The sequence below is a fragment of the Ovis aries genome, chromosome 3, assembly GCF_016772045.2.
Source record: "Ovis aries strain OAR_USU_Benz2616 breed Rambouillet chromosome 3, ARS-UI_Ramb_v3.0, whole genome shotgun sequence".
NCBI classification, from domain to species: domain Eukaryota; kingdom Metazoa; phylum Chordata; class Mammalia; order Artiodactyla; family Bovidae; genus Ovis; species Ovis aries.
The window spans coordinates 118442361-118468065 of record NC_056056.1 but is presented as its reverse complement, the minus strand read 5'-3'; the positions used below and the strand labels follow the sequence as shown (position 1 = coordinate 118468065).

General features: G+C 37.5%; 1 protein-coding gene and 1 long non-coding RNA gene across 14 annotated transcripts in view; one reads left to right on the top strand and one right to left on the bottom strand.

Moving 5' to 3' along the window:
* The window catches only part of LOC105614707 (uncharacterized), a 73168-nt gene extending 53965 nt beyond the window's left edge, over positions 1 to 19203 (top strand). The window contains exons 2-5 of the long non-coding RNA XR_006059263.2: positions 8493 to 8565; positions 9590 to 9680; positions 15256 to 15392; positions 16246 to 19203. This is a non-coding gene — a long non-coding RNA (uncharacterized LOC105614707). The remainder of the gene's footprint in view (positions 1 to 8492; positions 8566 to 9589; positions 9681 to 15255; positions 15393 to 16245) is intronic.
* METTL25 (methyltransferase like 25) overlaps positions 1 to 25705 on the bottom strand; it is a 255197-nt gene that overhangs the window by 185769 nt on the left and 43723 nt on the right. For all 13 annotated transcript variants that reach the window (XR_009599880.1, XR_009599881.1, XM_060412501.1 and 10 more), the window contains exon 6: positions 3605 to 3699. Coding sequence is in view for 11 of the 13 variants with exons in the window: in XM_060412501.1 (XP_060268484.1) it covers positions 3605 to 3699 (95 nt within the window). In the remaining 2 variants the exon portion in view is untranslated. The remainder of the gene's footprint in view (positions 1 to 3604; positions 3700 to 25705) is intronic.

Genomic DNA, 25705 nt, shown 5'->3' with positions numbered 1-25705 from the left:
AAATCCCATGTGAATTTTCAGTAGAGGTAATGAATAGATTCAAGGGACCAGATCTAGTTAACACTGTGCTTGAAGAACTGGACAGAGATCCGTAGTACTGTACAGGAGGCAGCAAACAAAACCATCCCAAAGAAAAAGAAAAGCAAGAAGGCAAAGTGGTCATCTGAGGAGGTTTTACAGACAGCTGAAGAACAAAGAGAAGTGAAAAACAAGGCAGAGAGGGAAAGGTACATCCAATTAAACGAAGAGTTTCAAAAAATAGCCAGAAGAAACAAGAAGGTCTTTTTCAATGAACAATGCTTAATAATACAAGAAAACAACAAAAGGGCAAAGACTAGCAATCTCTTCAGGAAAACTGGAAACATCATGGGAGGATTCCACCCAAAGATGGACACAGTAAGGGATAAAAATGGTAGAGACCTAGTAGATGGTGAAGAGATCAAGAAGAGATGGAAAGAATACATGGAAGAACTGTATAAAAAAGATCTGAATGAACCAGATTACTACAAAGGTCTGCTCAGTCACCCAGAGTCAGACATTCTGGAGAGCAAAGTCAAGTGGGCCTTAAAAAGCACTGCTGTTAATAAAGCTAGAAAATGTGATGAAATTCCAGCAGAACTATTCAAATCCCAAAAGGATGATTCTATCAAGGTTTTGCATTCACTATGTCAGCAACTCTGGAAGACCCAGCAGTGGCTACAGGACTGGAAAATAGTCAATCATAATTCCAGTCACTGCAGATGGTGACTGCAGCCATGAAGTTAAAAGACACTTGCTCCTTGGAAGAAAAACTATGACAAACCTAGACAGCATATTAAAAAGCAGAGATATTATTTTGCTGACAAAGGTAGAATAATCAAAGCTATGGTTTTTCCAGAAGTCACAGACGGATGTGAGAGTTGGACTATAAAGAAAGCTGAGCACCTAAGAATTGATGCTTTTGAACTGTGGTGTTGGAGAAGACTCTTGAGAGTCCCTTGGACTGCAAGGAGATCCAACCAGTCAATCCTAAAAGAAATCAGTCCTGAATATTTATTGGAAGGACTGATACTGAAGCTGAAGCTCCAATACTTTGGTCACTTGATGTGAAGATCTGACTCACTGGAAAAGACCCTGATGCTGAGAAAGATTGAAGGCAGGGGAAGAAGGGGATGACAGAGGATGAGATGGTTGGATGACATCATTAACTCTATGGACATGAGTTTGAGCAAGTTCCAGGAATTGGCGATGGACAGGGAAGCCTGGCATGCTGCAATCCACGGAGTTGCAGAATCAGACATAACTGAGTGACTGAACTGAACTGAACTGAATCCTAATCCCCATGGAGGGTAGTACTAGAATGTGCTAACCATTGGACAATTGCACTTATCTCCCATGTTAGTAAGGTCATGCTTAAAATCTTGCATGCTAGGCTTCAGAATTATGTGAACCAAGAACTTCCAGATGTCCAAGCTGGATTTAGAAAAGGAAGAGGAACTAGAAATCAAATTGCCAACATTTGCTGGATTATAGAAAAAGCAAGGGAATTTCAGAAAAACATCCGTCTTTGTTTCATGGACTACACTATCGCCTTTGACTGTGTAGATCATGGCAAACTGGAAAGCTCTTAGAGAGACGGGAATACCAGATCACCTTACCTGTCTCCTGAGAAACCTGCATGCAGGTTAAGGGGTAACAGGTAGAATCCTGTATGGAAAAACTGACTGGTTCAATATAGAGAAAGGAGTACGATTGGGCTCGCTGCTGTCACCCTATCTATTTCACCAATATGCTGAGCACATCAGGAGCAATGCCGAACTGGATGAGTTACAAGCCAGAAGTCAAGATAGGCAGGAGAAACATCAACAACCTCAGATATGTGGATAATAACCACTTTAACGGCAGAAAGTGAAGAGGAACTAACAAGCCTCTTGATGAGGGTGAAGGAGGAGAGTGAAAGAGCTGGCTTAAGACACAATATTAAAAAAAACTAAGATCATGGCATCTGGCCCCATTACTACATGGCAAATAGAAAGGGAAAGGGTGGAAATAATGACAGATTTCCTCTTCTTGGGCTCCAAAATCACTGCAGACGGAGACTGCAGTCATGAAATCAGAAGACAATTGCTTCTTGGCAGGAAAGCAATGACAAACCTAGACAGTGTGTTGAAAAGCAGAGACATCACTCTGCTGGCAAAGGTCCATACAGTCAAGGCTATGATCTTCCCAGTGGTCAGGTACAGTTGTGAGAGCTGGACTGTAAAGAAGGCAGAATGCCAAAGAATTGAAGCCTTCCAACTCTGATGCTGGAAAAGACTCTTAAGCGTCCCTTGGACAGCAAGGAGATCAAACCAGTCAATCTTAAGGGAGATTAACCCTGAATATACCCTGAAAGGACTGATGCTGAAGCTCCAGTATTTTGTTCATCTGATGTGAAGAGACAACTCATTGGAATAGTCCCTGATGCTGGGGAAGACTGAGGGCAGAAGGAGAAGAGGGCGTCAAAGGATGAGATGGCTGGACAGCATCATCAAAGCAATGAACATGAACCTGGGCGAACTCCAGAAGATGGGGAAGGATATGAAGGCTGGGCGTGCTGCAGTCCATGGTGTCACAAAGAGCTGGACACGACTGCGTGATTGAAAAACAAGTCAGATTCCCTGCAAAAGACTATTTCAATTTCTTCTTGCTTAGAGGGTATAAGCTGCCAACATTCTGGGAATCAAGTCATTCCAAAAATGAGCTGCCATTCTAACAAGACCCTAAATGAGTATTATTTACAAATATAATGAAAGACCAAGACAAATTCCCAGAAAAATATTTTAAGAGGACTTATCAAAGTAAATCATTACTTTAGCAAAAATAGATTTCTAAGCTGACTCTCAGATACATGACCTAGAACACTGCAGCACTATTTCTTTATATTTCTGTGTTACTGGCAATATAAAATTATCAAAATAATGACCACATAATAGTTAATTTTCCTTGGGGTTGTACATTAGAAACATTATTGTAGAAACTATATTTTACATTTATGATGGCAAAGTCCATTAACACCATTTAACTGGCATTTGGTCCTTTTTAGACCAACATAATACCACAAACAGAGAAAACTGTGGACCAAAGTGTTCTAGATCTAAGGATAAGAGCCAACTCAGACATTTTAAATAAAGATTTCAGTTAACTAGTTAGGTACTTCCTATCCCAGATAGTTTAATAATATTTTTCCCATTTTATGAAAACTTAGGAGACCAATGATCTGCTACACACACACACACACACACACACACACACACACACACACACCACAGGGCTGTGGATAAAGCACTAAAGTAATTCTGAGTTTAAGAATTGGTTGTTGGTACATTTTATATGATAATTAAAGTAATTACATGTAAAAAATTAAGTACCATAATGCAGAATTAAAGTATAACTATAAATTGGGACCATACTGCATGCAGAGTGAATAATGTTGTAAGGGCAAGCTGTTTTTTTCCCCTCATAATTTGCAGTGCATAAAAGCATTAATAAAGATGCTCTGCAAAATTTGGCATTTAACAGAGCCAAAGAAACAAATTCAGCAACATCCGGATAAAGCTCTTAGTTGAGAAAGAACAAATCCTACCAAACAGGCTGACATTCTGGCATTACGGCCACAGCACCATCTCTCTTCCTTCAAATAGTGGCACATTGGAAATCCCCGCCTTTCTTGGGTATATTCTGCAGATGGAAGAAAAATATGAATTACTTAAATAAAATTCTTCCTTTTTTAGTTAAAGTAAATAATCTATTGAGAGCGCAAATCAGTCATTTGAAAGTCAAACAGTAGTTAAACATGGAAGTGGTAATGTTTAACAGCTCATTCCAGTATGTTAATTGAAAACATATTAATGTTATGAAAATGGCATTTTCTCAACAACAGCTGTTTTGCATTCAAGCTCCAGGTCTGATACCAGCCAATTTACCAAAATTATTTCTCAAAGATTTAGCAAAAGCAATTTAAAATGGAAATACTTTTCATGTTCAGTGTAACAATAGAAGATAAGTAATGAGATACTGGGCATTTTCTGCTGACCCAACTTTCTAATAAAATGATTTATTAAATGTGACATTTGGCAATTTATTCTAGAACAATATTAATTTATTCCCAACAATGTTGAAGCATCAATATTTTTTCCCCAGCCACAGTGTTCACTTTCCAGAACAGCTGCATGCACTCTTCTTTTTTCCATTATATTAATAGGATGTTACATTTTCAACTGTGATTCAGTTTGGCTCAAATGGATTTATGGTTTAAGTAACAACAACAAAAAAGTCAACATTCACTACTTAATCACACATATCTGCTGTTGACTCACTTATAGAGTTATATATGTAACTTGCTGATGTTAAAACCCCTTACGAACAACTAATAATTACACAGCATTTCTGACAAGGAAAAAAAATCTATTTTAAATTAAAGCCTGGAAAATAAGAACTCAAGCTTATCAAAACAGTGGTAATGAAAAGAAAATTGAGATACATATAAATTTTTTATTAGGTTAAAAAGTAAAATAAAACTAGAAAATAAGAAAATGGTTTAAAACAAAGTATTACTGAGGCTGTTGCTGTCGTTTAGTCACTAAGTGTGTCTGACTCTTTTGCAACCCTTGTAGCCCACCAGGCTCCTCTGTCCATGGGATTTCCCAGGCAAGAATACTGGAGTGGGTTGTCATTTCCTCCTCCAGGGGACCTTCCCAAACCAGGGACTGAACCCATGTCTCCTGCATTGGCAGATGGATTCTTTACCACTGAGCTACCAGTGAAGCAATACTGTTGGTGCTCAGTTCAGTTCAGTCGCTCAGTCATGTCCTACTCTTTGCGACCCCATGAATCGCAGCACGCCAGGCCTCCCTGTCCATCACCAACTCCTGGAGTTCACTCAGACTCACGTCCATCAAGTCAGTGATGCCATCCAGCCATCTCATCCTCTGTCGTCCCCTTCTCCTCCTGCCCTCAATCCCTCTCAGCATCAGAGTCTTTTCCAGTGAGTCAGCTCTTCGCATCAGGTGGCCAAAGTACTGGAGTTTCAGCTTTAGCATCGTTCCTTCCAAAGAACACCCAGGGCTGATCTCCTTCAGAATGGACTGGTTGGATCTCCTTGCAGTCCAAGGGACTCTCAAGAGTCTTCTCCAACACCACAGTAGATTCCATCAAATAAACGTTTGTGTTATGAAATATCAGATGGTTTTGGATTAAAATAGAGAAAATTTAAGTTTCATATAGACATGAGCCTGTGATAGTGATTTCCTTCTTTCTTTTAATTAGGATTTTATAATTGACCTTATTTGATAATCATATGGAAGATGGAAGACATATTCCTTGCCCCAGGAATATAAATAATAATAATGCTAGTATTTATACAACACAATATTGTTAAACACTGTTATAAGTACTTTAAATGTATTAATTACCTTTAAATGCTAGGAGCTTTCGTATTAACAAGTCCCCACAGCAATTCTATGAAATAGGTATACTATGGTTCTCATGTTTCAGATAGAGAAACTAAGCACAGAGACTTTAAGAGAACTGCATAAGTTGCAAATCTAGCACACGACAGAGCTGGAATTTAAACCAGCAGTCTGACTCCAGAGGCCATGCTCTTAACCACCAGGCTATATAAACAACTTCACTTACAATTGCCCAGGACTCATGGAGCTCTTGAAGCCTATCCAAGTCCAAGGGACCCCAGTCTACTTCCTTCGTCAATTACCAAGATGGCTTGAAAGAGAGGTTTGAGTTTTACTGAAGGCTTTACGATTTAACCAAAACATGATTATTGCTAAATGAAAGGGTTACTGTAAGTAGTTTAATTCTTTTTCTGACAGCTGAAGAAAGAAATAACTAAACTTTAAAGAGTAAGGGGCTGAAGAAATGGGGTTTTGGTCTTTTATTGAGAGTGTTTAGGAAAGTCCTAACTAATAAAACCATTTTTTTTCCCTTCCCCTATCTGCTCTCTCCTTCTTCCTTATAAAGTAACAGAGCATTCAATCTTTAGCTGACTATTCAGCTGTTCAGATTAAAGACTATAATTCCCAGACTCCCATGCAGCCACTAGAATAGCTAGAGATTAAGTTTTGGCTAACAGGATGTGGGCAGAAGAGATGTGTGCAAATGCTCAAAAAGGAGAAAGCTCTCCCCTCCTCACTTTATGGTCATGTTGGCAAGCAGATGATGGAGCAACAAGACAGAAGGATTCTGGGTTCTTCAAAGGCTTTTTTGTATAGAGCTCCTTTGTGTGTGTCTGTGTGTTAGACACTCAGTCATGTCTGACTCTGCAACCCCATGGACTATAGCCTGCCAGACTCCTCTGTCCATGGAGTTCTCCAGGCAAGAATAGTGGAACGGGTAGCCATTCTCTTCTCTAGGGGATCTTTCCAACCCAGGCATCGAACCTGAGTCTTTTGCATCACAGATTCTTTACCATCTGAAGGCATCTGTGTGGATGCCCACAGAGCTCCTTTAACTAGCTCTAATCGTCTGCCTTGGGACCGAAACAGAAACATCCATCTGTTTTGTTGAAGTGACTGCTACTTTGGGTTTGAAACTATCTAGCATCTAAATCTTTAATTCAGTGTTTCCCAACTTTTTTTTGGAGCTCAGCACTCAGAGAATATGGTGGATTTTGTAGGTCATAGTGGAATAAACAGATGATGATAACTGTGTTGAGCCAAAACCCATGGGATGAAGGAAGCAATATCACAGGACCCCCATGTAGCATCCATGACACACTAGTTGAATCCCTCTGTTCTAATTAATACAGGAGTCTTCTTTGACAATGTGTATTTGAGCAGAGACTTACATGAGGAGTCTTTTCATGACTTACAAGTCATGAAAATATTTGTTGGGAAGACTTAATGAAAAGCAAACAAACAGAGCTCCAACAAGACATAGTTAATTTCCAAAAATATAATACTAGAATATTATACAATTTAAAATTATTGACTAGCAATTTTTCAATTTCTAATAGTCCAACCAAATACCTACAGAACAAACTTGTAGGAATGGAAAGGAGGAGATGAAAGTCAGCTTGCTACAAAACAGGAAAAGAATTCCACTTAAGAAACAAGCAATGGATTTGTAATGAAAAGTACAATTAGTGTACCATCTAATAAAAGTATAATTAGTGTACCAAACTGCTCTGCAATTTGCCTTATGCTGCCAGGAAAAAGGCATGTCTACTTGCCTGAAAATAGGTAGAAATTTCCTCCACCAATAATAAGCTAAAATTACTACTTAACATCAGAATGAAATGAGAAGAGTATTTCTGGAAAATATATTACAATGGAAGGGGTATATTATTTCCAGGAAAAAAAAATCTAATATAAGAAATCCATGCCCAAGTTAGTCTCAAATCCTTAACCCACAGAAATTGTAATAAGGTATAACAAAATTTATTCTGTTTCTAAGTCATTCAGTTTTGTGGTGATCTCTCAAACAACATTAGATGATGAATACAGTCTTGAAGTAGCGACAAAGCAGCCAATCACCTCATACCAGGGGACTGAGACAGAAGAGCGCACTGCTTGATGAGTACGGCAAGTGAGCTTCCTCAGCGAAGAGCTCCATTTCGATTAGACAGTAAAGCGATCTTCAGAGAACAGGTGCACATAAAGGCAATTTTGGTAATGCATGACTGAATTCAAGAACATTTTGGAATTGAGAAGAGGTAGAAGACAAGGCAGAACAAAGGACATACACACATTTGTTGAGAGTCCTGGAAGTCAGGAATGAACGGTGAGGCCGGGTTTCTGGTGAGGACTGCCACGAATGGGGATCAAAGGCATGATGGGGCTAGGCCTTGGCATCCCTAGAGATAGTGGTGAGGCTGTGAGTGTTGTGGTGGGGGCAGGGAAGGGGATTTTTCAGGGAAATACAGAGCTCTGGGCTTGCCAGCTGATGCATGGTGATAAAGGGGAGCTGCAGATAGGGTTACATAGGACTGGGATTCCTCTAGATTTCAGATGATACAGTGTGGAAGCCAGCAGGGGAGCAGTCACACACTGAGCACACTGGGCTGTCCCTGGAGAAATGGAGGCTGAAAGACGGCAAGCATGTTCCCTCACTTGGGCTGGTGAATGTGATGAGGGGGGAAGAGGGTTACTGTCTTCTTTAGGGCTCATCAAACTTTTCTTTGCCCCCAAAATGAAGGCCTATAGATGGGTAACTTTACCATATGCTTAAGTAAGTTCCCCCTCCAACCCTATCTAACAGTGTGAAGGACAGCAGACGGGCAGTCTCATTCACGCACATGGCTCCCCAAACCTCCAACCAAAACACCTCTGAACTTTTTGGGCAGTTTGCAGGAACTGCCAGCCTTGGTTCAGGGTTATGTGACACCACAGGAGAGACTCACTCCTTTGGACATCCAGTGGTTGTGTAATCAATCACCTTGAGGTTTTCTGAATCTGTATCATAGTTTGTTCTGTGATTGAGGTTAGAGCAGCCTCACAGCTGTGTTCATTTCCTAACAGGGCAGAAGGAGAAGAGAGTGTCAGAGAATGAGATGGCTGGATGGCATCACCGATGCAATGAATGTGAACTTGGGTAAACTTGCAGGACAGAAGCCTGGTGTGCTGCAGTTCACGGGGTGGCAAAGGGTTGGACATGACTGTGCCACAGAACAAACAAACCAGTGGAATCAAGTTGCTTTCCTTGAGGATCACTTTCATGCTATCTTTAATTTTGGAGGAGATGAAGTTTCTTGTTTTTTTCCTTCTATTCCATTTCTTAGTCTTTTCTAGCTTTAGAAATGCATTAATCTTGTCAATCTAGATATTCTACTAGTTCTTCCTTTTTGTGTTAATAATATTATCATCCATTTAGCGACATGAGTTTGAATTATAGAACCATTTTTTTTATTGTTCTCTCTTTTAATCCCCAAGTTCTTATATACTCATCCTCTTAATTATATCTCCTTTTCATTTTCAATCTTCATTAGCTCTTAACTGGGTAAATGCAATACCTACTAGCAAATTCTCTTTCCCTTTCTTTTTGCCTTTCCTCTACATTAAGAGTAACAGTATCTTTCTGAAATCTATACATCGATACATGCCACTCAAATGCCCCTTGTTTCCATCACCACCAGCATCTATGAGACCAAATCCAATGGGTATTTTTCTTACTGCAGATTTTAAGGAGCTCTTGATGTTCCCTCCTTAAAACATTCTCTTCACTTGGCTTCTGTGATCTCATTCTTTCTTATCTGTGGCCTAATACTCTTCATAGCCCCTTGATAGCTTATTGTTTTCTGTCTATCAAATGTGCTTAAGGGTTAATCCTCCTACTCCCATGCCCCTTTTATGCTTTCTTTGACTAAAGGCTACAAAACTCATATGCCTTCAGCTGGTAAACAAATGAATGAAACGGCTAGGTAGAATACAACAGTTACTAACATTTTTGTATGGTATGATAAAAAGTATCACATTTGTCTGGTCTTAACTGTTTTTTAAAGTAAACTTTGGTCTGTCAAAATTGTCTAAAATTAGTCTGAATCTATCTATACTCTTTCCCTCGGCAATCTTATCCATATCTCAGTACATGCTGATCATTCCTGCCATTACTTTCCCAGGGCTGCCGTAACAAATCACAACACACTGGGTGGCTGAAACAAAAGAAGTGTGTTCTCTCACAGTTCTGGAGACTAGAGGTCTGAAATCAAGGTATCAGTTGGGGCACGCTCACTGTGAATGCTCTTGGAAAGAATCTCTCCTTGCCTCCTCCTTGCCTCTGGTGGTTGCTGGCAACCCTTGCCTCATTCGTTTCTGAGCAATTACATCTACTCCTTTAAATTTAATTCCCAAGTTATCTCCAGTCTGAACTTCTTTCTGGATGTTGAGATAAGAAAATTTAGTTATCTGCTAAATATTTCTAAAACTAAAAATATGCAAAAATAAACTCACTTCCTAGGGCTACAAATCTGTTCTTCCCCAGTAATAATATGCCATTATGTAATCATGCTATCATGAACTCAACGGACATGAGTTTGAGCAAACTCTGGGAGATAGTGAAGGACAAGGCCGCCTGCCTTGAAAGACAAGGGGTGCAGAGTCGGACACGACTGAGAGACTGAACAACAACTGTCAAGACATAACCTAAAACCTTGCCATCATCTTTAGCCTTCACTGTCACCCCTCACCACCACCGACCCTATTCCCTACCACTGGTTACCATGTCAGTTGGTTTTATCTCTGAAAAGTCCTAGTGACTTGCTGTCGCTTCCTATTGTTCAGAAATGTAAACGAATGAATGCAATTATTTTGCAATAAACACTCAAAAATATTTTTATGGGACTAAGTATACTTTGCCTTCCACTGAATAACATTCTGAGGCTTCAGTATATCGTTCATAGCTCTCATAATCTGGCTCAGATTTGTTTTTTCATTTTTCTAAATGAAAACCAAATGTCACCTTTTTTAGAAAGCTTTCCTTCATCCCTGAGTTATGAAAAATTATTCTCTCTTCTAGTCTTAATATCATTTGGTTTATACACCCATCACTCATTACTTCTTTTATTCATTTTTTCAATAATTCATATTCATAGTTGATTAAGATCTATAGATCACGAATACATCACTCTCAGACATGCATGAAAGTTCTATGTAATTGTTTCTGAATTCCCCACTGTATCATGAGCTCCCAAAGGGGAAAGACAGACTCTCACTTATCTTATACCCTCTGGTGCCTATTACAGAACTTTGTTGAACTGAATCAATAGAATTTCATAGATGAATCAAGATTATCTGCATGCCCTCATTGAAAATACATGCTCTTTAGATTTCTTTAGATTTAAATGGAATTTGACATATAATTTTATCCAGAAAAAAATAAACAGGCATTATGCTGTTAGAGACATAAATTTTTGTCCCCTAAGTTAATAATCTCAACTTACATTATACTTTCATATGTAGAGGGTTTTAGACTATTTTATTTAAAACCACAATGATTATTATTGAGATACGGAAAAAAAGATAGGAAAAAATATATAAAGTGATTTTTTAAAGATTTTGCTTTGCTCTTCACATACCTTGCCCTCTTCTCCCTGCTTAGTTGTTCTCCTGTTTATAACCTGACATTATGTATCCACTTATTCATTGTTCTATTGCCTGATGCCTTCTTTCAAAAAACTAATTTATTTTTGGCAGTGCTGGGTCTTCGTTGTCTTTGGGTGGGGTCCTCCAGTAGCAGGGAGCAGGGGCTCCTCTTCCTTGGGGCGCACAGACTTATTGCAGTGGCTTCTCTTGTTGCAGAGCGCAGGCTCTAGGGCACACGGGCTTCAGCAGTTGTGACACGCAGGCTCAGCAGTCACGGTTTGTGTGCCCTAGGACACGTGGGCTTCAGTGGTTGTGGTGCACAGCTTTTCCTGCCCCATGACATGTGGCATCTTCCTGGACCAGGGAATGAACCCATGTCTCCCACACTGGCAGGCAGATTCTTATCCACTGCTCTACCAGGAAAGACCCTGATGCCTTCTTATCAGAATATAAGCGTAGTGAGGGCAGGGGCTTTGTTTTGTTTAATCTTACATCACTGGTCCCTAAAACAGTGACTAGCATGTGTCAGGCCACCCAATAAATGTTTCTTATATCAAAGGAAAAAACCCAACAAAATCTTTATGAATAAACTAACTAAAATGGGGCAAGATTAACAAAAATATCTGAAACAACCACCAAATAAATGAAAAGATAATTTGTTACAACAGGAAAAAACATATATCAAAGACATAATTTATCCCCACAATAATCTATAAATTCACTGTATGTCAATAAAAATCCCAACAGCTTTTTAAAGATGGATTTTAACAGTCTGATTCTAAAACTCATTTGACACACAAATCATCAAAATCAGCTTTTACTCTGAACCTGGTTAGCAATGTATATTATGATCTAAATATTAGAAAGGAAATGAGATAATTTAAAAGTCATTCTTTTTAAACACCAAACATTTTACAACTTTTCTATGAATATGCACTATAAATCACATAAACTTTAATCCCAAATGAAAGACTCAAGCAAACTTTTCTACCTAAGCCTTATTAAATCGTTGATGTGATCAGCATTTCAATTTTCCTCTTGCCAAGATCTCTGGATAAGTAAAATACTCCATCATCAAATTTTAAAATAGTTCCACTGTTAATATTAAAGAAGCATTTTAATATTAATTATTTCCTTCTCTGAAAGATGGTGTATTCTTTTCCCAGCCACACAAGAAATATTGGAAAGAATTCTAGCAAAACATGAAACAAAGCCTTATTGTTTGACTTTCGTATCTGGTACTGTTCACCCAAATGTGCACTGAATATCCTGGCTTCCATTGCTGAGCCCAGACAATAAATGAGATGCAGACTGAAGCAACTTAGCAGCAGCAGCAGTAGCAGTCAGCAAGCCTTTCCTGACAGAAATCTCTTTGAGGAAACTGTATCTGGTTTTTAAAAAATATAAAACTGCATTAGTATGTCTTACACACACCAATGAAATAAAATGGTTACTCTTTTAAAAGTAAATAAATAAAACTCATTTGAAAGAGAAAAATGCATAAGATAATTTTGTATGGAAATACAAAAAACCTCGAATAGCCAAAGCAATCTTGAGAAAGAAGAATGGAACTGGAGGAATCAACCTGCCTGACTTCAGGCTTTACTACAAAGCCACAGTCATCAAGACAGTAAGGTACTGGCACAAAAACAGAAATAGAGATCAATGGAACAAAATAGAAAGCCCAGAGATAAATCCACACACCTATGGACACCTTATCTTCAGCAAAGGAGGCAAGAATATACAATGGATTAAAGACAATCTCTTTAACAAGTGGTGCTGGGAAAACTGGTCAACTACTTGTAAAAGAATGAAACTAGAACACTTTCTAACACCATACACAAAAATAAACTCACAATGGATTAAAGATCTAAATGTAAGACCAGAAACTATAAAACTCCTAGAGGAGAACATAGGCACAACACTCTGACATAAATCACAGCAGGATTCTCTATGACCCACCTCCCAGAATACTGGAAATAAAAGCAAAAATAGACAGTTTTAAAAACTAAGAACTTTGAAGGACTTGCTCTACCAAATTTCAAAGGTTCAAATAAACTACAGAAATTAAAACAGTATAGTTTTATTATAGGAACCAACAGACTAAAGGAAAAGATAACCTAAAAATGCACTATCTGAGAAAGGTGTCATTTCATATCAATACGTAAAAGCATAATAATAAACAGACTTTAGAAAAAATAGAACCATTTTGCAAATCATAAACAAAAATAAACCCAGATAGATTGTGAAAGTGAAACAAAGTGAAAGTTAAGTCACTCAGTTGTGTCTAACTCTCTGTGACCCCTTGGACTGTAGCCCACCAGGCTCCTTTGTCCATGGAATTCTCCAGGCAAGAATACTGGAGGGTTGCCATTTCCTTCTCCAGGGGATCTTCCCGACCCAGGGATTGAACCCAGGTCTCCCGCATTACAGGCAGACTCTTTACTGACTGAGCCACCAGGGAAGATAGATTATGGAACCAGATAAATCAAAAATTATAGTTAGAGGAGAAAATTATAAAACATCTGTCACCAATACAGGAGAAGTGAAATAGAATGTGGTACATCCATTCTAAGGAATACTTTGTCCTTATTAAACAAATTTAGTAAATCTATATACGTTAACAATGAAAGTGAAAGTCGCTCAGTAGTGTCTGACTCTTTACGACCCCATGGACTATACAGTCCATAGAATTCTCCAGGCCAGAATACGGGAGTGAGTAGCCTTTCCCTTTTCCAGGGGATCTTCCCAACCCAGAGATCAAACCCAGGTCACAAGCATTGCAGGTGGATTCTTAACAGCTTAGCCACAAGGGAAGGCCAAAATACACTGCCAAGTAAAAGAACAGCACTGTACTGTTCTTCCTTATTAGATCACTACACAGGTCCTCTTGTTTTCCCAAACTCCTTTTGGGAAGTACTCTGAACTTTAAAGAATGTTTCTAGGTTTAATCCCTGTATTTTTTTTTTAAGATCTCTACTCCCTAAGTGATATCACTCAAACTTACTATCTCTATGTTAATAATTCAAAGATCTATGTTAAACCCAGATTTGTCCTCAGAAACCCAGAATTATCTATCCAACTGATAATATAACCTCCACACTTGTATTTTTAAAACGAATGTCAAACTCAATTGTCCAAAACTGAACAACTTTCTTCTCAATTCTACTCTTTCAGCAGTCATATTCAGGTCACTAAATAACTCCATTTTTCCACTGTTTCAGACCAAAAAACTTTTGAGTTACACTTGGCTTTCTTCTTACGACATCCAAAATATTATCTAAGGGTAAAAGGCATATTAAAACTATACCAAATTGCTAAGATCTCTAAGTACTCATATCTTATCAGTTAATTGAATATATTAAAACTAAAAGAATAAATATAATTAAACTATATAAGTCAGACCCATACTGTTGTGAAATAAAATTCACATTTTATGGCAAGACAAGAAAAATTTAAATATAAAAAGTTCTTCTCTGTCCTTTGGCCTCCTCTTTCCCCACACTGTGCATTGTATATGTGCCCTATGCATCAACCAAACCTTCCCCATCAGCAGGAATACCTGCTCAATCATAAAGAACAATTCTCCTAGCATTGAAAACACAACTCCTTAAAAGATTACATTTCTTCTTGATCTTGAAAGGGGCCAAAATGATGCTTAGATCTGGACTGTGTAAACTGTCAATAATATGCCATTTAATGTATAGCCCTGTGTTCCAAAAAACTTACGTAACTGTGCCTTGACTTCTAATGAGTGGAACAGTTCTTAGAGCTTTCTAAGATGCTGTTCCCTGGTTTGGCTCAAATAAAGTTTTCCATCTCTTAGATGGACTAATTTTCATCAATACTCTTCAGTTAAAGGATAAATTCTAAACAGTACAACTAGATGAGGCATAACTAGATAATTTAAAAGTAGATAAATTCTAAAAACTGATATACTCTCTAAAAATGCTTAGAATAAATATGGGTATAAAAATTTGGTAACTTAAAATATAAAACTTATGTGTAGCTCTCAGTAAGTTTCAAATTGTAAAGGAAGTACAGAAAAAGATCCTATTAGGTTGGTACAAACATAATTGCAGGTTCGGATTGTGAATTTTAAATCATTATAACTAGGCTTAAACACATCTTTATTAGTCAAAATAGGAACCACTACAATCAATACATTTTTGCCAATGAAAAACAAATTTGTTTATTCCTGTAGCATAAAAATCTGTGCTTCAGGATTCGATGGACTTTTGCAAAGCATTTTCTGCCTCCTGCTGGTTGTGGAAGCATTTTTCCCTGTAAAAAAGTCACTGAGACGCTTGAAGAAGTGGTAGTCAGTTGGCGAGAGGACAGGTGAGTATGGTGGATGAGGCAAAACTCCATAGCCCAGTTTGTTCAACTTTTGAAGCATTGGTTGTACAACGCATGGTCAGGCATTGTTGTGGAGAATTGAGCCCATTCTGCTGACCAATGCTAGCTGCAGGCATTGCAGTTTTCAGTGCATTGCATTGATTTGCCAAGTACACTTCTCAGATGTAATTGTTTTTCTAAGATTCAGCTGTAATGGAGCAGATGGGCAGCAGACCATCCAACAGTGACCAGAACTTTTTTTTCCCCAGTGTACTTTTAATACCAAATTAATAGGTATTAATTAATGTATTAACATATTAATGACATTCTACTCTATGTGTCCGTTAAGATATTCTATACATAGGTTGAATCATATGAAACTGCTACCATTGCTGGGTTTTGTAGCTGAAAAATGGTTGAACACCAGCAATTTCATTGAGTTCAACCTAATCACTCCTTAACTTAAATATTGTTGCTTTGGTTTAGTTGCTAAGTTGTGTCTGACTCTTTTGCAACCCCATGGACTATAGCCCATCAGGCTCCTCTGTCCATGGGATTTCCAGGGCAAGAATACTGGAGTAGGCTGCCATGTCCTTCTCCAACTATGACCTTTTTTGGTGCAAGTTTGGCTTGGGGAAGTGCTTTGGAGCTTCTTCTCAGTCCAGCCACTGGAGCTGGTTGTTGTCAGTTGTATAAAATTCACTTTTCATCACACCTTGCAATCCAATTGAGAAATGGTTCATTGTTGTGTAGAATTAAGAGACAACGGCACGACAAAACTATGACTGCTTTGATTTTTGGTCAGTTCGTGAGGCACCCACTTACCAAGCTTTTTCACTTTTTCAATTTGCTCTAGATGCTGAATGATCATAGAATGGTCAACACTGAGTTCTTCAGCAACTTCTCACGTACTTATAAGAGGCTCAGCTTTGACTATGGCTCTCGATTGGTCACTATCAACTTCAGATGGCCAGCCACTATGCTCCTCATCTTCAAGGATCTTGGAAAACTTCTTGAACCACCACTGAACTGTATGCTCATTAGCAGTTTCTGGGCCCAAATGTGTTGATGTTATGAGTTGTCTCTGCTGCTTTATGATCTATTTTGAACTTGTATTAAAAATCACTTGAATTTGCTTTTTGTCTAATATAATTTCTATAGTCTAAAATAAGTATAAAATAAACAGCAAGTAATGTAATTAGCAAAAGAAATCAGGAAATGGATATTAAAATGATGAATAACATAGCCACATTTATTTAAAAATGTATTCCAATATCAAAAGGCAAAGTTCAACAATGCAAAACCGCAACTCGTTTTGCACCAACCTAATAGAATTCAAGACTTTTGAAGAAAGTCACAGCAGAACAGATATTCACATTAATTAATTATCAAATCTATAATATGAATTGAGGCCTTACTGTGTCTTCTACTTCTGCTTTCACCAAAAGAATCTTCAATTTAAGTCACTGAGATATATATCCCATGTATGGTCTTTTGCTTCACAGAATCGTCTAAAGAGAGTGGCTGATTAGTCAATGGTAAAAGGGTAATTTATCATTTCTCATTTGTTTCTCTCTAGACTATACCAGGTTAGCCATATTTACATCATCCTTTTTTCTGTTTCTCCACTTGTAGCTCTATTATATAATCAGTATATTAATATTTCACCTATCCTTTGGTTAAAAATGTTGCTGGAAACATAATCTCACAGGAATATGTAAATTAAAGTCCTAGTTTAAAATATATTGCTTTAACAGAATCACATCTGCATTCAAACACTGTTTCTGAATGAATCAGCCGATATACTACTGCATTGGTAGTTTTTTAATTGGCCACGCCACGTGGCATGTGGGATCTTAGTTCCCTGGGCAGGGATTGAACCTGCCTCCTCTCTACTGGAAGTGCAGAGTCTTAATCACTGGACTGCCAGGGAAGTCCTGCTTTGCTATTTTTATGCATGACTATAAGAACAGCAATGTCTGAGTACGGATAGAAAACACCGCACTGGTCTGGCAAACACTGTGAAAGCAGCATCTCAATGGTGCATTTTACTGTGCATAACAGATTTCCTCTGTTGCTCTTCATATACTCTATATTCAAGACTCCAGTCTTGATGAAATAGCTTATATTGAGACACATATGGAATATCTGAAACATTAAGACAATGAGACAATCTTTACACGAATATAATGAATCACACTGTAAACTTCATTCCTAAGAAAATTTTGCTCATTGTGCCAGACTGATGATGAAAGAAATTTAAACAACGTGCTTATAATTTATCACATGAAAAAAAGAAATGTGCAAATACAATATTTATAGCAAAATATTTTCAACATTATTTGCTATATAGAATACAACCCCAAATTTGTATATAGAACTGGTAGAATATAAACTAGTTTTTTTTTTTAAGGCTGTTTTATATTAGTTTGATTGTAAACTTTTTGATAAGAATTTCTATTAGCTTTGATTTCATATTACCTTATGGTTTGAAGCATATATTTCTCTTTAGCACTTCTTTTAAGTGACTATATACTAATTTTCAATTTTAGATTTAATGAAATTCTTCTTTTACTTATTATGAGCACAGTGAAAACTTGTTTTTTTGCTAAATAAATACAATCTGCATGAGCTTCTAAAACCACTTTCTGTTAGTCATGAAAAACAATGAAGTGCAAATTAAAGAAAGGGGAACATATATTAAAACTCCATGCTTAACTACTTGTAGGCAGCAAGAAGATTCCCCATGGCAAAAGTAATCAGAGCCAATACTCTAGAAAATGTACAACTGACTGGAGATCAGATACAGCTGTCTGTGTGAGGTAACTATGCACAGACTGCCAAGTACATCTAGAAATCTCTGTATTCACTCCATGTTAATTGGCAAGAATTTCCCTTAGACTTAGGCCCAGCTGAACAGTGAGAAATAATGTGATGTTGTAACTAAAGGTTATAAACACCTGAATCTACAGAGTTGACAGTGGAGTCTACTTATCCACTTTTAAGATTACAAGAGCAATACCTTCTTCAAGCCAAGGTATCTCCTGATGGTTACTGATTCTAGACAAATTTAATAAACTGTTAATATTGATAGTTATGACAATGATAGCTTAAATAAGCATTTAACTGGGAATTTATTGTTAGATAATTTTTACTTCTTAACATAAAGCTTTTGGAAAATTTAAGGCCATTATTACAATGACATAGATTTAAGAGTATGATTTGCAAAAACTCTCGATTATCCTTCAAATGCAGAATCATAGCAGGAAAGTAGAGTATTTGTTTATGCAAACCCTATATAATTAAGAAGAAAAGAAACCAGGGCTAAATCTAAATATTGTGATAAATACAGGTGAGGTTCAGTTTAAATAAAAGACATATTTTGGAAAGCTATATTCAAGTCATAAGATCATCAGAGTCATAAGTGAGACCTTCATAATCATCCAGTTTTTCTTTTTACTAATTTACAAATGATCCACAAAGGTAAACTTATTTATACAAGGCCACAGCACTGCAGAGAATAGTAAAACTCTAGTCAATCAAAGAATCTCCTCCCTATGGGATACTTTTGGACTTCCTCGGGAATTTACATATTACTATCTCGGAGCATCCGAATCTAATACAGCACCTATTACACTGTCTTTTGTTACACGTGTGTCTTTTGTTATATGTCTTCCCTGCATACTGTCAATTTCTGCATACTGTCCTACCTAGGTATCTAGGAAAATGGGCAGTTGGTGGATACACAGTTTCCTGAGTATCTCCTGTATCTTAGCATATCCTATGCCAAATAAATTTTCTCTGATATTCTCAATGCCCAAGATCAGTTCTTATGCTCTTATTAAATCAGTTCTTATGCTCTCTTAATTTCAGAGAGTCTTCATTTTAATTTCAGGTTGATTTTAAAATAAGTCAGACTTGCTAAAAGAATTCCATGCCCCAATATCCAGATTCTGGATCAAACAGCAATGATTTATAAGAAAGGCTAAAAGAAAGTTAATTGAAATAAATTAATTTGAAATATTACCAATCATTTATAAATTACTTGTTTTTAAAACTTTATTTTTGGATGGTGAAGGAAGGGAAGGATCGGGAGTTTGGAATTAGAAGATGCAAACTATTATGCATAGGATAGATAAACAACAAGATCCTACTATGTAACAAAGAACTATATTCAATATCCTGTGATAAACCATAATGGAAAACATATGAAAAAGAATGGATATATGTATTGGAGTAGGAAATGACAACTCACTCCAGTATTCTTGCCTGGGAAATTCCACAGACAGAGGAGCCTGGTGGGCTACAGTCCAAGGGGTGGTAAAGAGTCGGAAACCATTTAGTGACTAAACAAACAGTATATGTGAATCACTTTGCTGCACAGCAGAAATTAATACATTATAAATAAACTATACTTCAATAAAATTATTTTTGAAAATCTCTTTTCTTCAAAGAATCATTTTGGAATATAATCAATTGCTTATAATTTGTTTTTAATAATAACTTGTTTTTATTTTCTCAAATTTTATGCTAAAATTCTTTTAAAATTTTAAGTAATGAACATGTGATATAGTAGGAAGTTTAGAAATCTGGAAAATCTCTGTGAGATTCATTTGAGAAACTGAAGTCCTTATATGAAAAGTTGACCAGTGAAAAAGAAATAAACTAAAGAAGGCATAAATATTCCTTTATATTCGTCTAAATAAAGGAACTTATTCTTTTGACAAATATATATTCAGCACTTGCTGCATACCAGACACTGTTTGGGAGGCTTTATACATAGGTTGATTTGCTGCTTAAGTGAGCAGATAGGTTGACTTGCTGCTTAAGTGAATAAACTCACTTACTTAAAACAAACAAACATATATTTAAATTTATTTCAAACTGTGACTCAAAGTCTGTGGTGCAGTGAGGTTGACTCCAGAGAGAGCTGACTGTGTCATCTTTTCCCAGTTAAGCATTCAGTGACAACAGTGATAGCCTGAAACTGGCCAATCTGGGTGTATTTATACCATGGATACCAGGAAACGCTACATATTAGAGCTTCCATCCAGGGACGGAGCAAATCATTTAAACATTTACTGTCACACCACTGGCTACAACCCATTAATGGGTCATGAAATTTAGTAGATCGTGATCAGTATTTCTAAAAAATTTAATAGAAATAGAATTAAAAATATGAGCACACATTTGTGTTGTGAGATCTGGCACCTTTCAAAGAACAAATATACTAAAACCTGACCAGAAACTCCTGCTGCGTGTGCTCCAGTTTTCCACTAAGCCCCTCTGACAATAGATGTCAGCTCACATCTGACTGGAGTTGGCCTTTTGAATAGGAATGTAAGCAGCTAGTTAACTCCTTTGGGGTGAATGCTTCTACTGCACTAGTTGTCCTAGCCTTGATCCCACGATTTCTGGTTTTCCCACTGTTTCACTGTTAGGGTACCAGAGAATCTCACAGTTGAAAATTCATAGGTCGTGACAGCTTCTGCTTTTGGTCATGTTACTGTTCTGCTCAAAATTTTCATTTTGAAATGGACTTTCCATATGAGGTCCTCTTGGACTGACCTCTGCCTTTCCTTTTAACCTTATATCACTCTTCTGTACTTCATATGAATCAAGCCACCACCCAGAATATTCATTCATCTCCAAGGAGTGACCTGCCATGCCTTAACTCACCTTGTTCCTAACACTTGGAATGTTTCTCTCAACAATTTTGTCTACCTAAATCCTAACCTACAAAGCTCAACTCAAAAGTTACTATTAATATCTTTGCAAAGCTTTTCCTGATTTCCTAACAGGAAATCCTTTTCATCTCCTAGCTGGAATAGCTCTTTTAATAGTTATCATATTCTCTTTTTTTCCCTTACCTCTAAGAAATCATTTATAAATTGTATATGTTCACATATAATCTGTCACATAAAATTTGTTATCCTTTGTTGTTGCTATCATTGTTGGCTTGCTATATATTTATAGTGCATAACAGTTAAATCTTAAGGTAAAAGTTTCACCAAAGAAGCAGCATTCAGAACAAGACTTTAGATCCCCCTGTACTGGATAGGATCTCAGAAGACAGGTCGTAAATAAGACAGAAATCTTTCTCTCCTGTCATAGTACAGAAAAAGGTAATAGGTACAAAGTGTGTTATCCAGAGCCCAGAAGTCAGGCTGCTCTGCTATGCTTAAAGAGTTAGCTACAAACTTTAGTATCAAGGTCACTGTTACTTCTTAGCCAGTAAGAAGAGTGAAAAAAAATAGAGGAACAAGCAGCTTCCTTTTAAATAAATTGCACATATTATCTGACTACATTCTACTGGCCTGCATTTGTCACATGGGAGTCAGGGACTGTAGCTGGGTGATGTCTGCTCTACTAAAACTAAGAGAAGTTCTATTATTAAAAGAAAGAAGAGGAAAATTCCTACTGGTTTCCTAAATTGAGAAACTTTATAGTAGGATGGATATCATATGCCCTTGACAAATTTCTATTTGATATAGAAATGGCAGGACCAGGTTGAAACATGAAGCTAAAAGATGACCTGTAGCCCTCCTTTGTTTAAAAAAAAAAAAAAAAAAAAAAAGAGGAAATGGAGGGCTCTAGGGAAGATCACCTTAATTCCCTGAAACACATTCAGACCAAGGGTAAACACAAAAGTGAGCTGTAGGCTTTCAAGGGTTATACCCTTTGTATTTAACCGTGCAGATCTGCAGTATTAGAAGGGCACTGAAGATACGAGCAGACTTCCGGGCACTGGGTTGAGAAGATGAGGAGAGATCAAGCAAACATCTGTTCCCTGACAAAGGCTGCTCCCAGAAAGGGCTCCTATCAAGCCCACTGAAGAAGCTCTATGCAACCACCTGACGTGACTCTCTGGGGTCCCAGCTCTTTCTCTACTCATCTTGCACTCCAAAGTCTCTGATATAATCATATCAATTTACAGGAAAAGTAAATTACCTTTCATTCCTCAGACCAGGCCTGAATGACTCGTTACAGAACTGAGATCAAATTCTGACAGAATGCTTAGCAGGTAGAATTACTAGGCTGAACAAACAGAGACAGATGACCAAGACCAGAGGCAACAAAGAAAAAGAAAAGTAATGTTTCTGTCTTGTATTCAATTTTAAGAGAAAAAAATATTTCCCAGGAAACCCCTTCGGAGATACGCTCCTCATGCTTCATTGGTAACAACTGTCTCATATCCATTCTTAAATAAACGGAATCATCGTAGCTAATTTAGATTGAGAGTCACATATTTCTGAGGCGACAGCTGCACTCAGTCTTCCTAATCACTGACGCTTGAACAAAGTCATAGTTCAGTTAACATGGAAAAAGAGAGATGTGGATCTGGAGAGGTAACCAGTAGTGTTTCTTCAGCATTTCTCTACCTTGACAGGAAAAATAACCAAAAGAAGTTCTCTCTCCAGCTTCTACGGAAAGAAATAGTATCAGTATTTCAAATTAACAGTATCGGCATTTCAAATTAACTATGATAATGATAATCAATATTAAGGCAAAATACTGAAACAAGTCAAACTTGGGAAAACATATACCTATATAAATATATTCTATAAAGCTCTGCAATAAAACTGTTTCTGTTATTTCATGTTCTCCTAGGAACTACTGGCTCATAATGTATAAATATTTAAAAGCAGTTTTTAAAGCATATGGTGGAACTTTGGTATTCATAATTGCTCAGAGAATTTTGAGGTATTTTTGAAAATTAACATTCATGACAGACCACGACTATGGTCTACCACAGCGTACTGGCTAAACATATTCATGTAAAACACATATTGTTTACATAGTACAATATCATCACAAAAGGTTGCAGTGTACTTAGCAGACTTTTCTACTATACTATGTTGGACTATTAATAACTCAGATTTACATCCCAAAGGGCAAAACTGCCCCAATTCAAACTTGAAAACAGCTGTGCAAACAAACTGAGGGTTAGGGGCAGGTGTGTAAGATATCAGAGGAGCAAGACATGACATACTTGATGATTCAAAGATATCACTCCATGGAAAAGGGAGTGAAGTCGCCCAGTCGTGTCCAACTCTTAGCGACCCCATGGACTGTAGCCTACCAGGCTCCTCTGTCCATGGGATTCTCCAGGCAAGAGTACTGGAGTGGGTTGCCACTGCCTTCTCCAGGGGATCTTCCTGACCCAGGGATAGAACCCAGGTCTCCTGCACTGTAGGCAGATGCTTTACCATCTGAGCCACCAGGGAAGGCCATCACTCCATGGAACCTAGTCCTAAATACGTGACAGGAAATACTCCAACCTCGTCCATGCAAACATCTTGCCCTATAAGTTAGGGCAATTTATCCTAGTATTATGATCAAACTGTACAGTGGTGGACTTCTATTTTAGGAATACTGTGAATGTTGTACATACAAAATAAGACCACATCCGTATTCCATCTTTCCAAACAATCACGGCTAAATAGTCAAGAACAAAAAGTCTGCTGTTGTCTGCTTTCACACACACACACACACACACTCATCAGTAGAGTTAAGCTATCAAAATTCTAGTAGTGCTCATATAACTATCTCGGACATTTTTTTCTTGGTCCAGATTGTCTTCTTTGATTTTGTCTAGTTTCTAACCCTTTATTGTGCATTTTTGCCTGTATGTTTGATTTCCCTGGGTTTTCACTCTGAGCTCGATGCTTCAATGACTTTTGGGGGGTTAATTCTCTGTAGCCTAGAATTTGATATACCCTTCTTAGATCTTCTTGGATTCAGTCTTTTGTTTGGATCTGTAAACTAGCACATGAGTAGAGTCCACCTAAGTCCCTGCATGGGAGAGATGAAAACAACTACAAACAACCTTGAATATATTTCCATAGAACATCTTCTAAAATTCTGTATGTCTTCTTAGGAACCATAATACATATTTGTTTTCAATGATGCTGTTCATTAGAATTCCTACAGTGCTTCTTAAAAATGCTTATATTAAAATCCCATTCTTAGAGATACTTCAGAAAGTCAGAAGTAGGTCCCAAGCATCTAGAAACTGCAGCTGTCATATATGATCCATCTGGACAGCCAGAGTTGAGAAATATTGTTATAAAAATCACAGGAGATGGTTCATATCTTCTCTAGTCTCATTATAGGCAATGGGAAGAAAAATGAAGATGGGGTGTGAGAAAAGGAGTGACTTTTTGCCATCCAGTTTTTAAGAAGAGAAAGTATAACAGTCCAAAGCTAGGCAAAGCTCAATATAAACCTAGGTTGCTTTTGTTTTTCCTATCACTTATTTTCCTCCTACCTTTTGGCTTTCAAACTCTCTGCTTTCAAAGTATTTGAAGATAATCACCTTGCATACATCTCCACCAGCTTCATCATATGACTCAGTTCTGTTCCCTCCTGCTTGTTCTTTGCTTTCCTAACAAGCAAGACTCCCAAGCCTCCGTGCTTTTCAGGTGTTTATGAGGAAATCAAATAACATTAACATAATACTATCAGCTTTTGCCACTTAAGTCTAGTTCATAGATCTTAAGCCACTGAGATCATAATCTCAATGATTTCCAATGGTTAAGACATTTTTGACAGGAAGGCCTTTGCATGAATTAACTCTGCCTACAAGAAGGAAAATGAGAGTTTGTAGCTGCCAGTCACAGTCATTAGCAAACCTTTCCAACACTTTTTCTTGTCTGAGTTCTGGGGCCAAACTCCTCCTATCAATGCGGTGAAGAAGGGCAACTGCCACTCAAGTATTTATTCAGCACACACTGTACAAACACTGATCAACATGAATCATGTCTGAGGCAATGTGCTGAGTTCTGAAGATAAAAAAGTAAACAAAAACTAGTGTCTACATTCTGAATATCAATCTATCAAATCTTTCCATGGCAGAAATGAAACGGCAAAGCTGATGATGCAGTGTGCCAATCTTCCTTCAGATTCTGCGAAAACCTCTCTAGTGAACATGCCTTATTCAAAGATATTTTTTCATCTTAATTTGAATACATGGTCAATAAATACTTCTAAGCAATTTATAATAGTGTGTCAGAAAGGGTACCTAAGTGGACTCATAAAACAAAGGACTTTCCTCAATCATTTCACTTAGCTCTAAAAATATTTATCTTCCCTTATGTTTATTTTTTGGGCTCCAAAATCACTGCAGATGGTGATTGCAGCCATGAAATTAAGACGCTTACTCCTTGGAAGAAAAGTTATGACCAACCTAGATAGCATATTCAAAAGCAGAGACATTACTTTGCTGACTAAGGTCCGTCTAGTCAAAGCTATGGTTTTTCCTGTGGTCATGTATGGACGTGAGAGTTGGACTATGAAGAAGGCTGAGCGCCAAA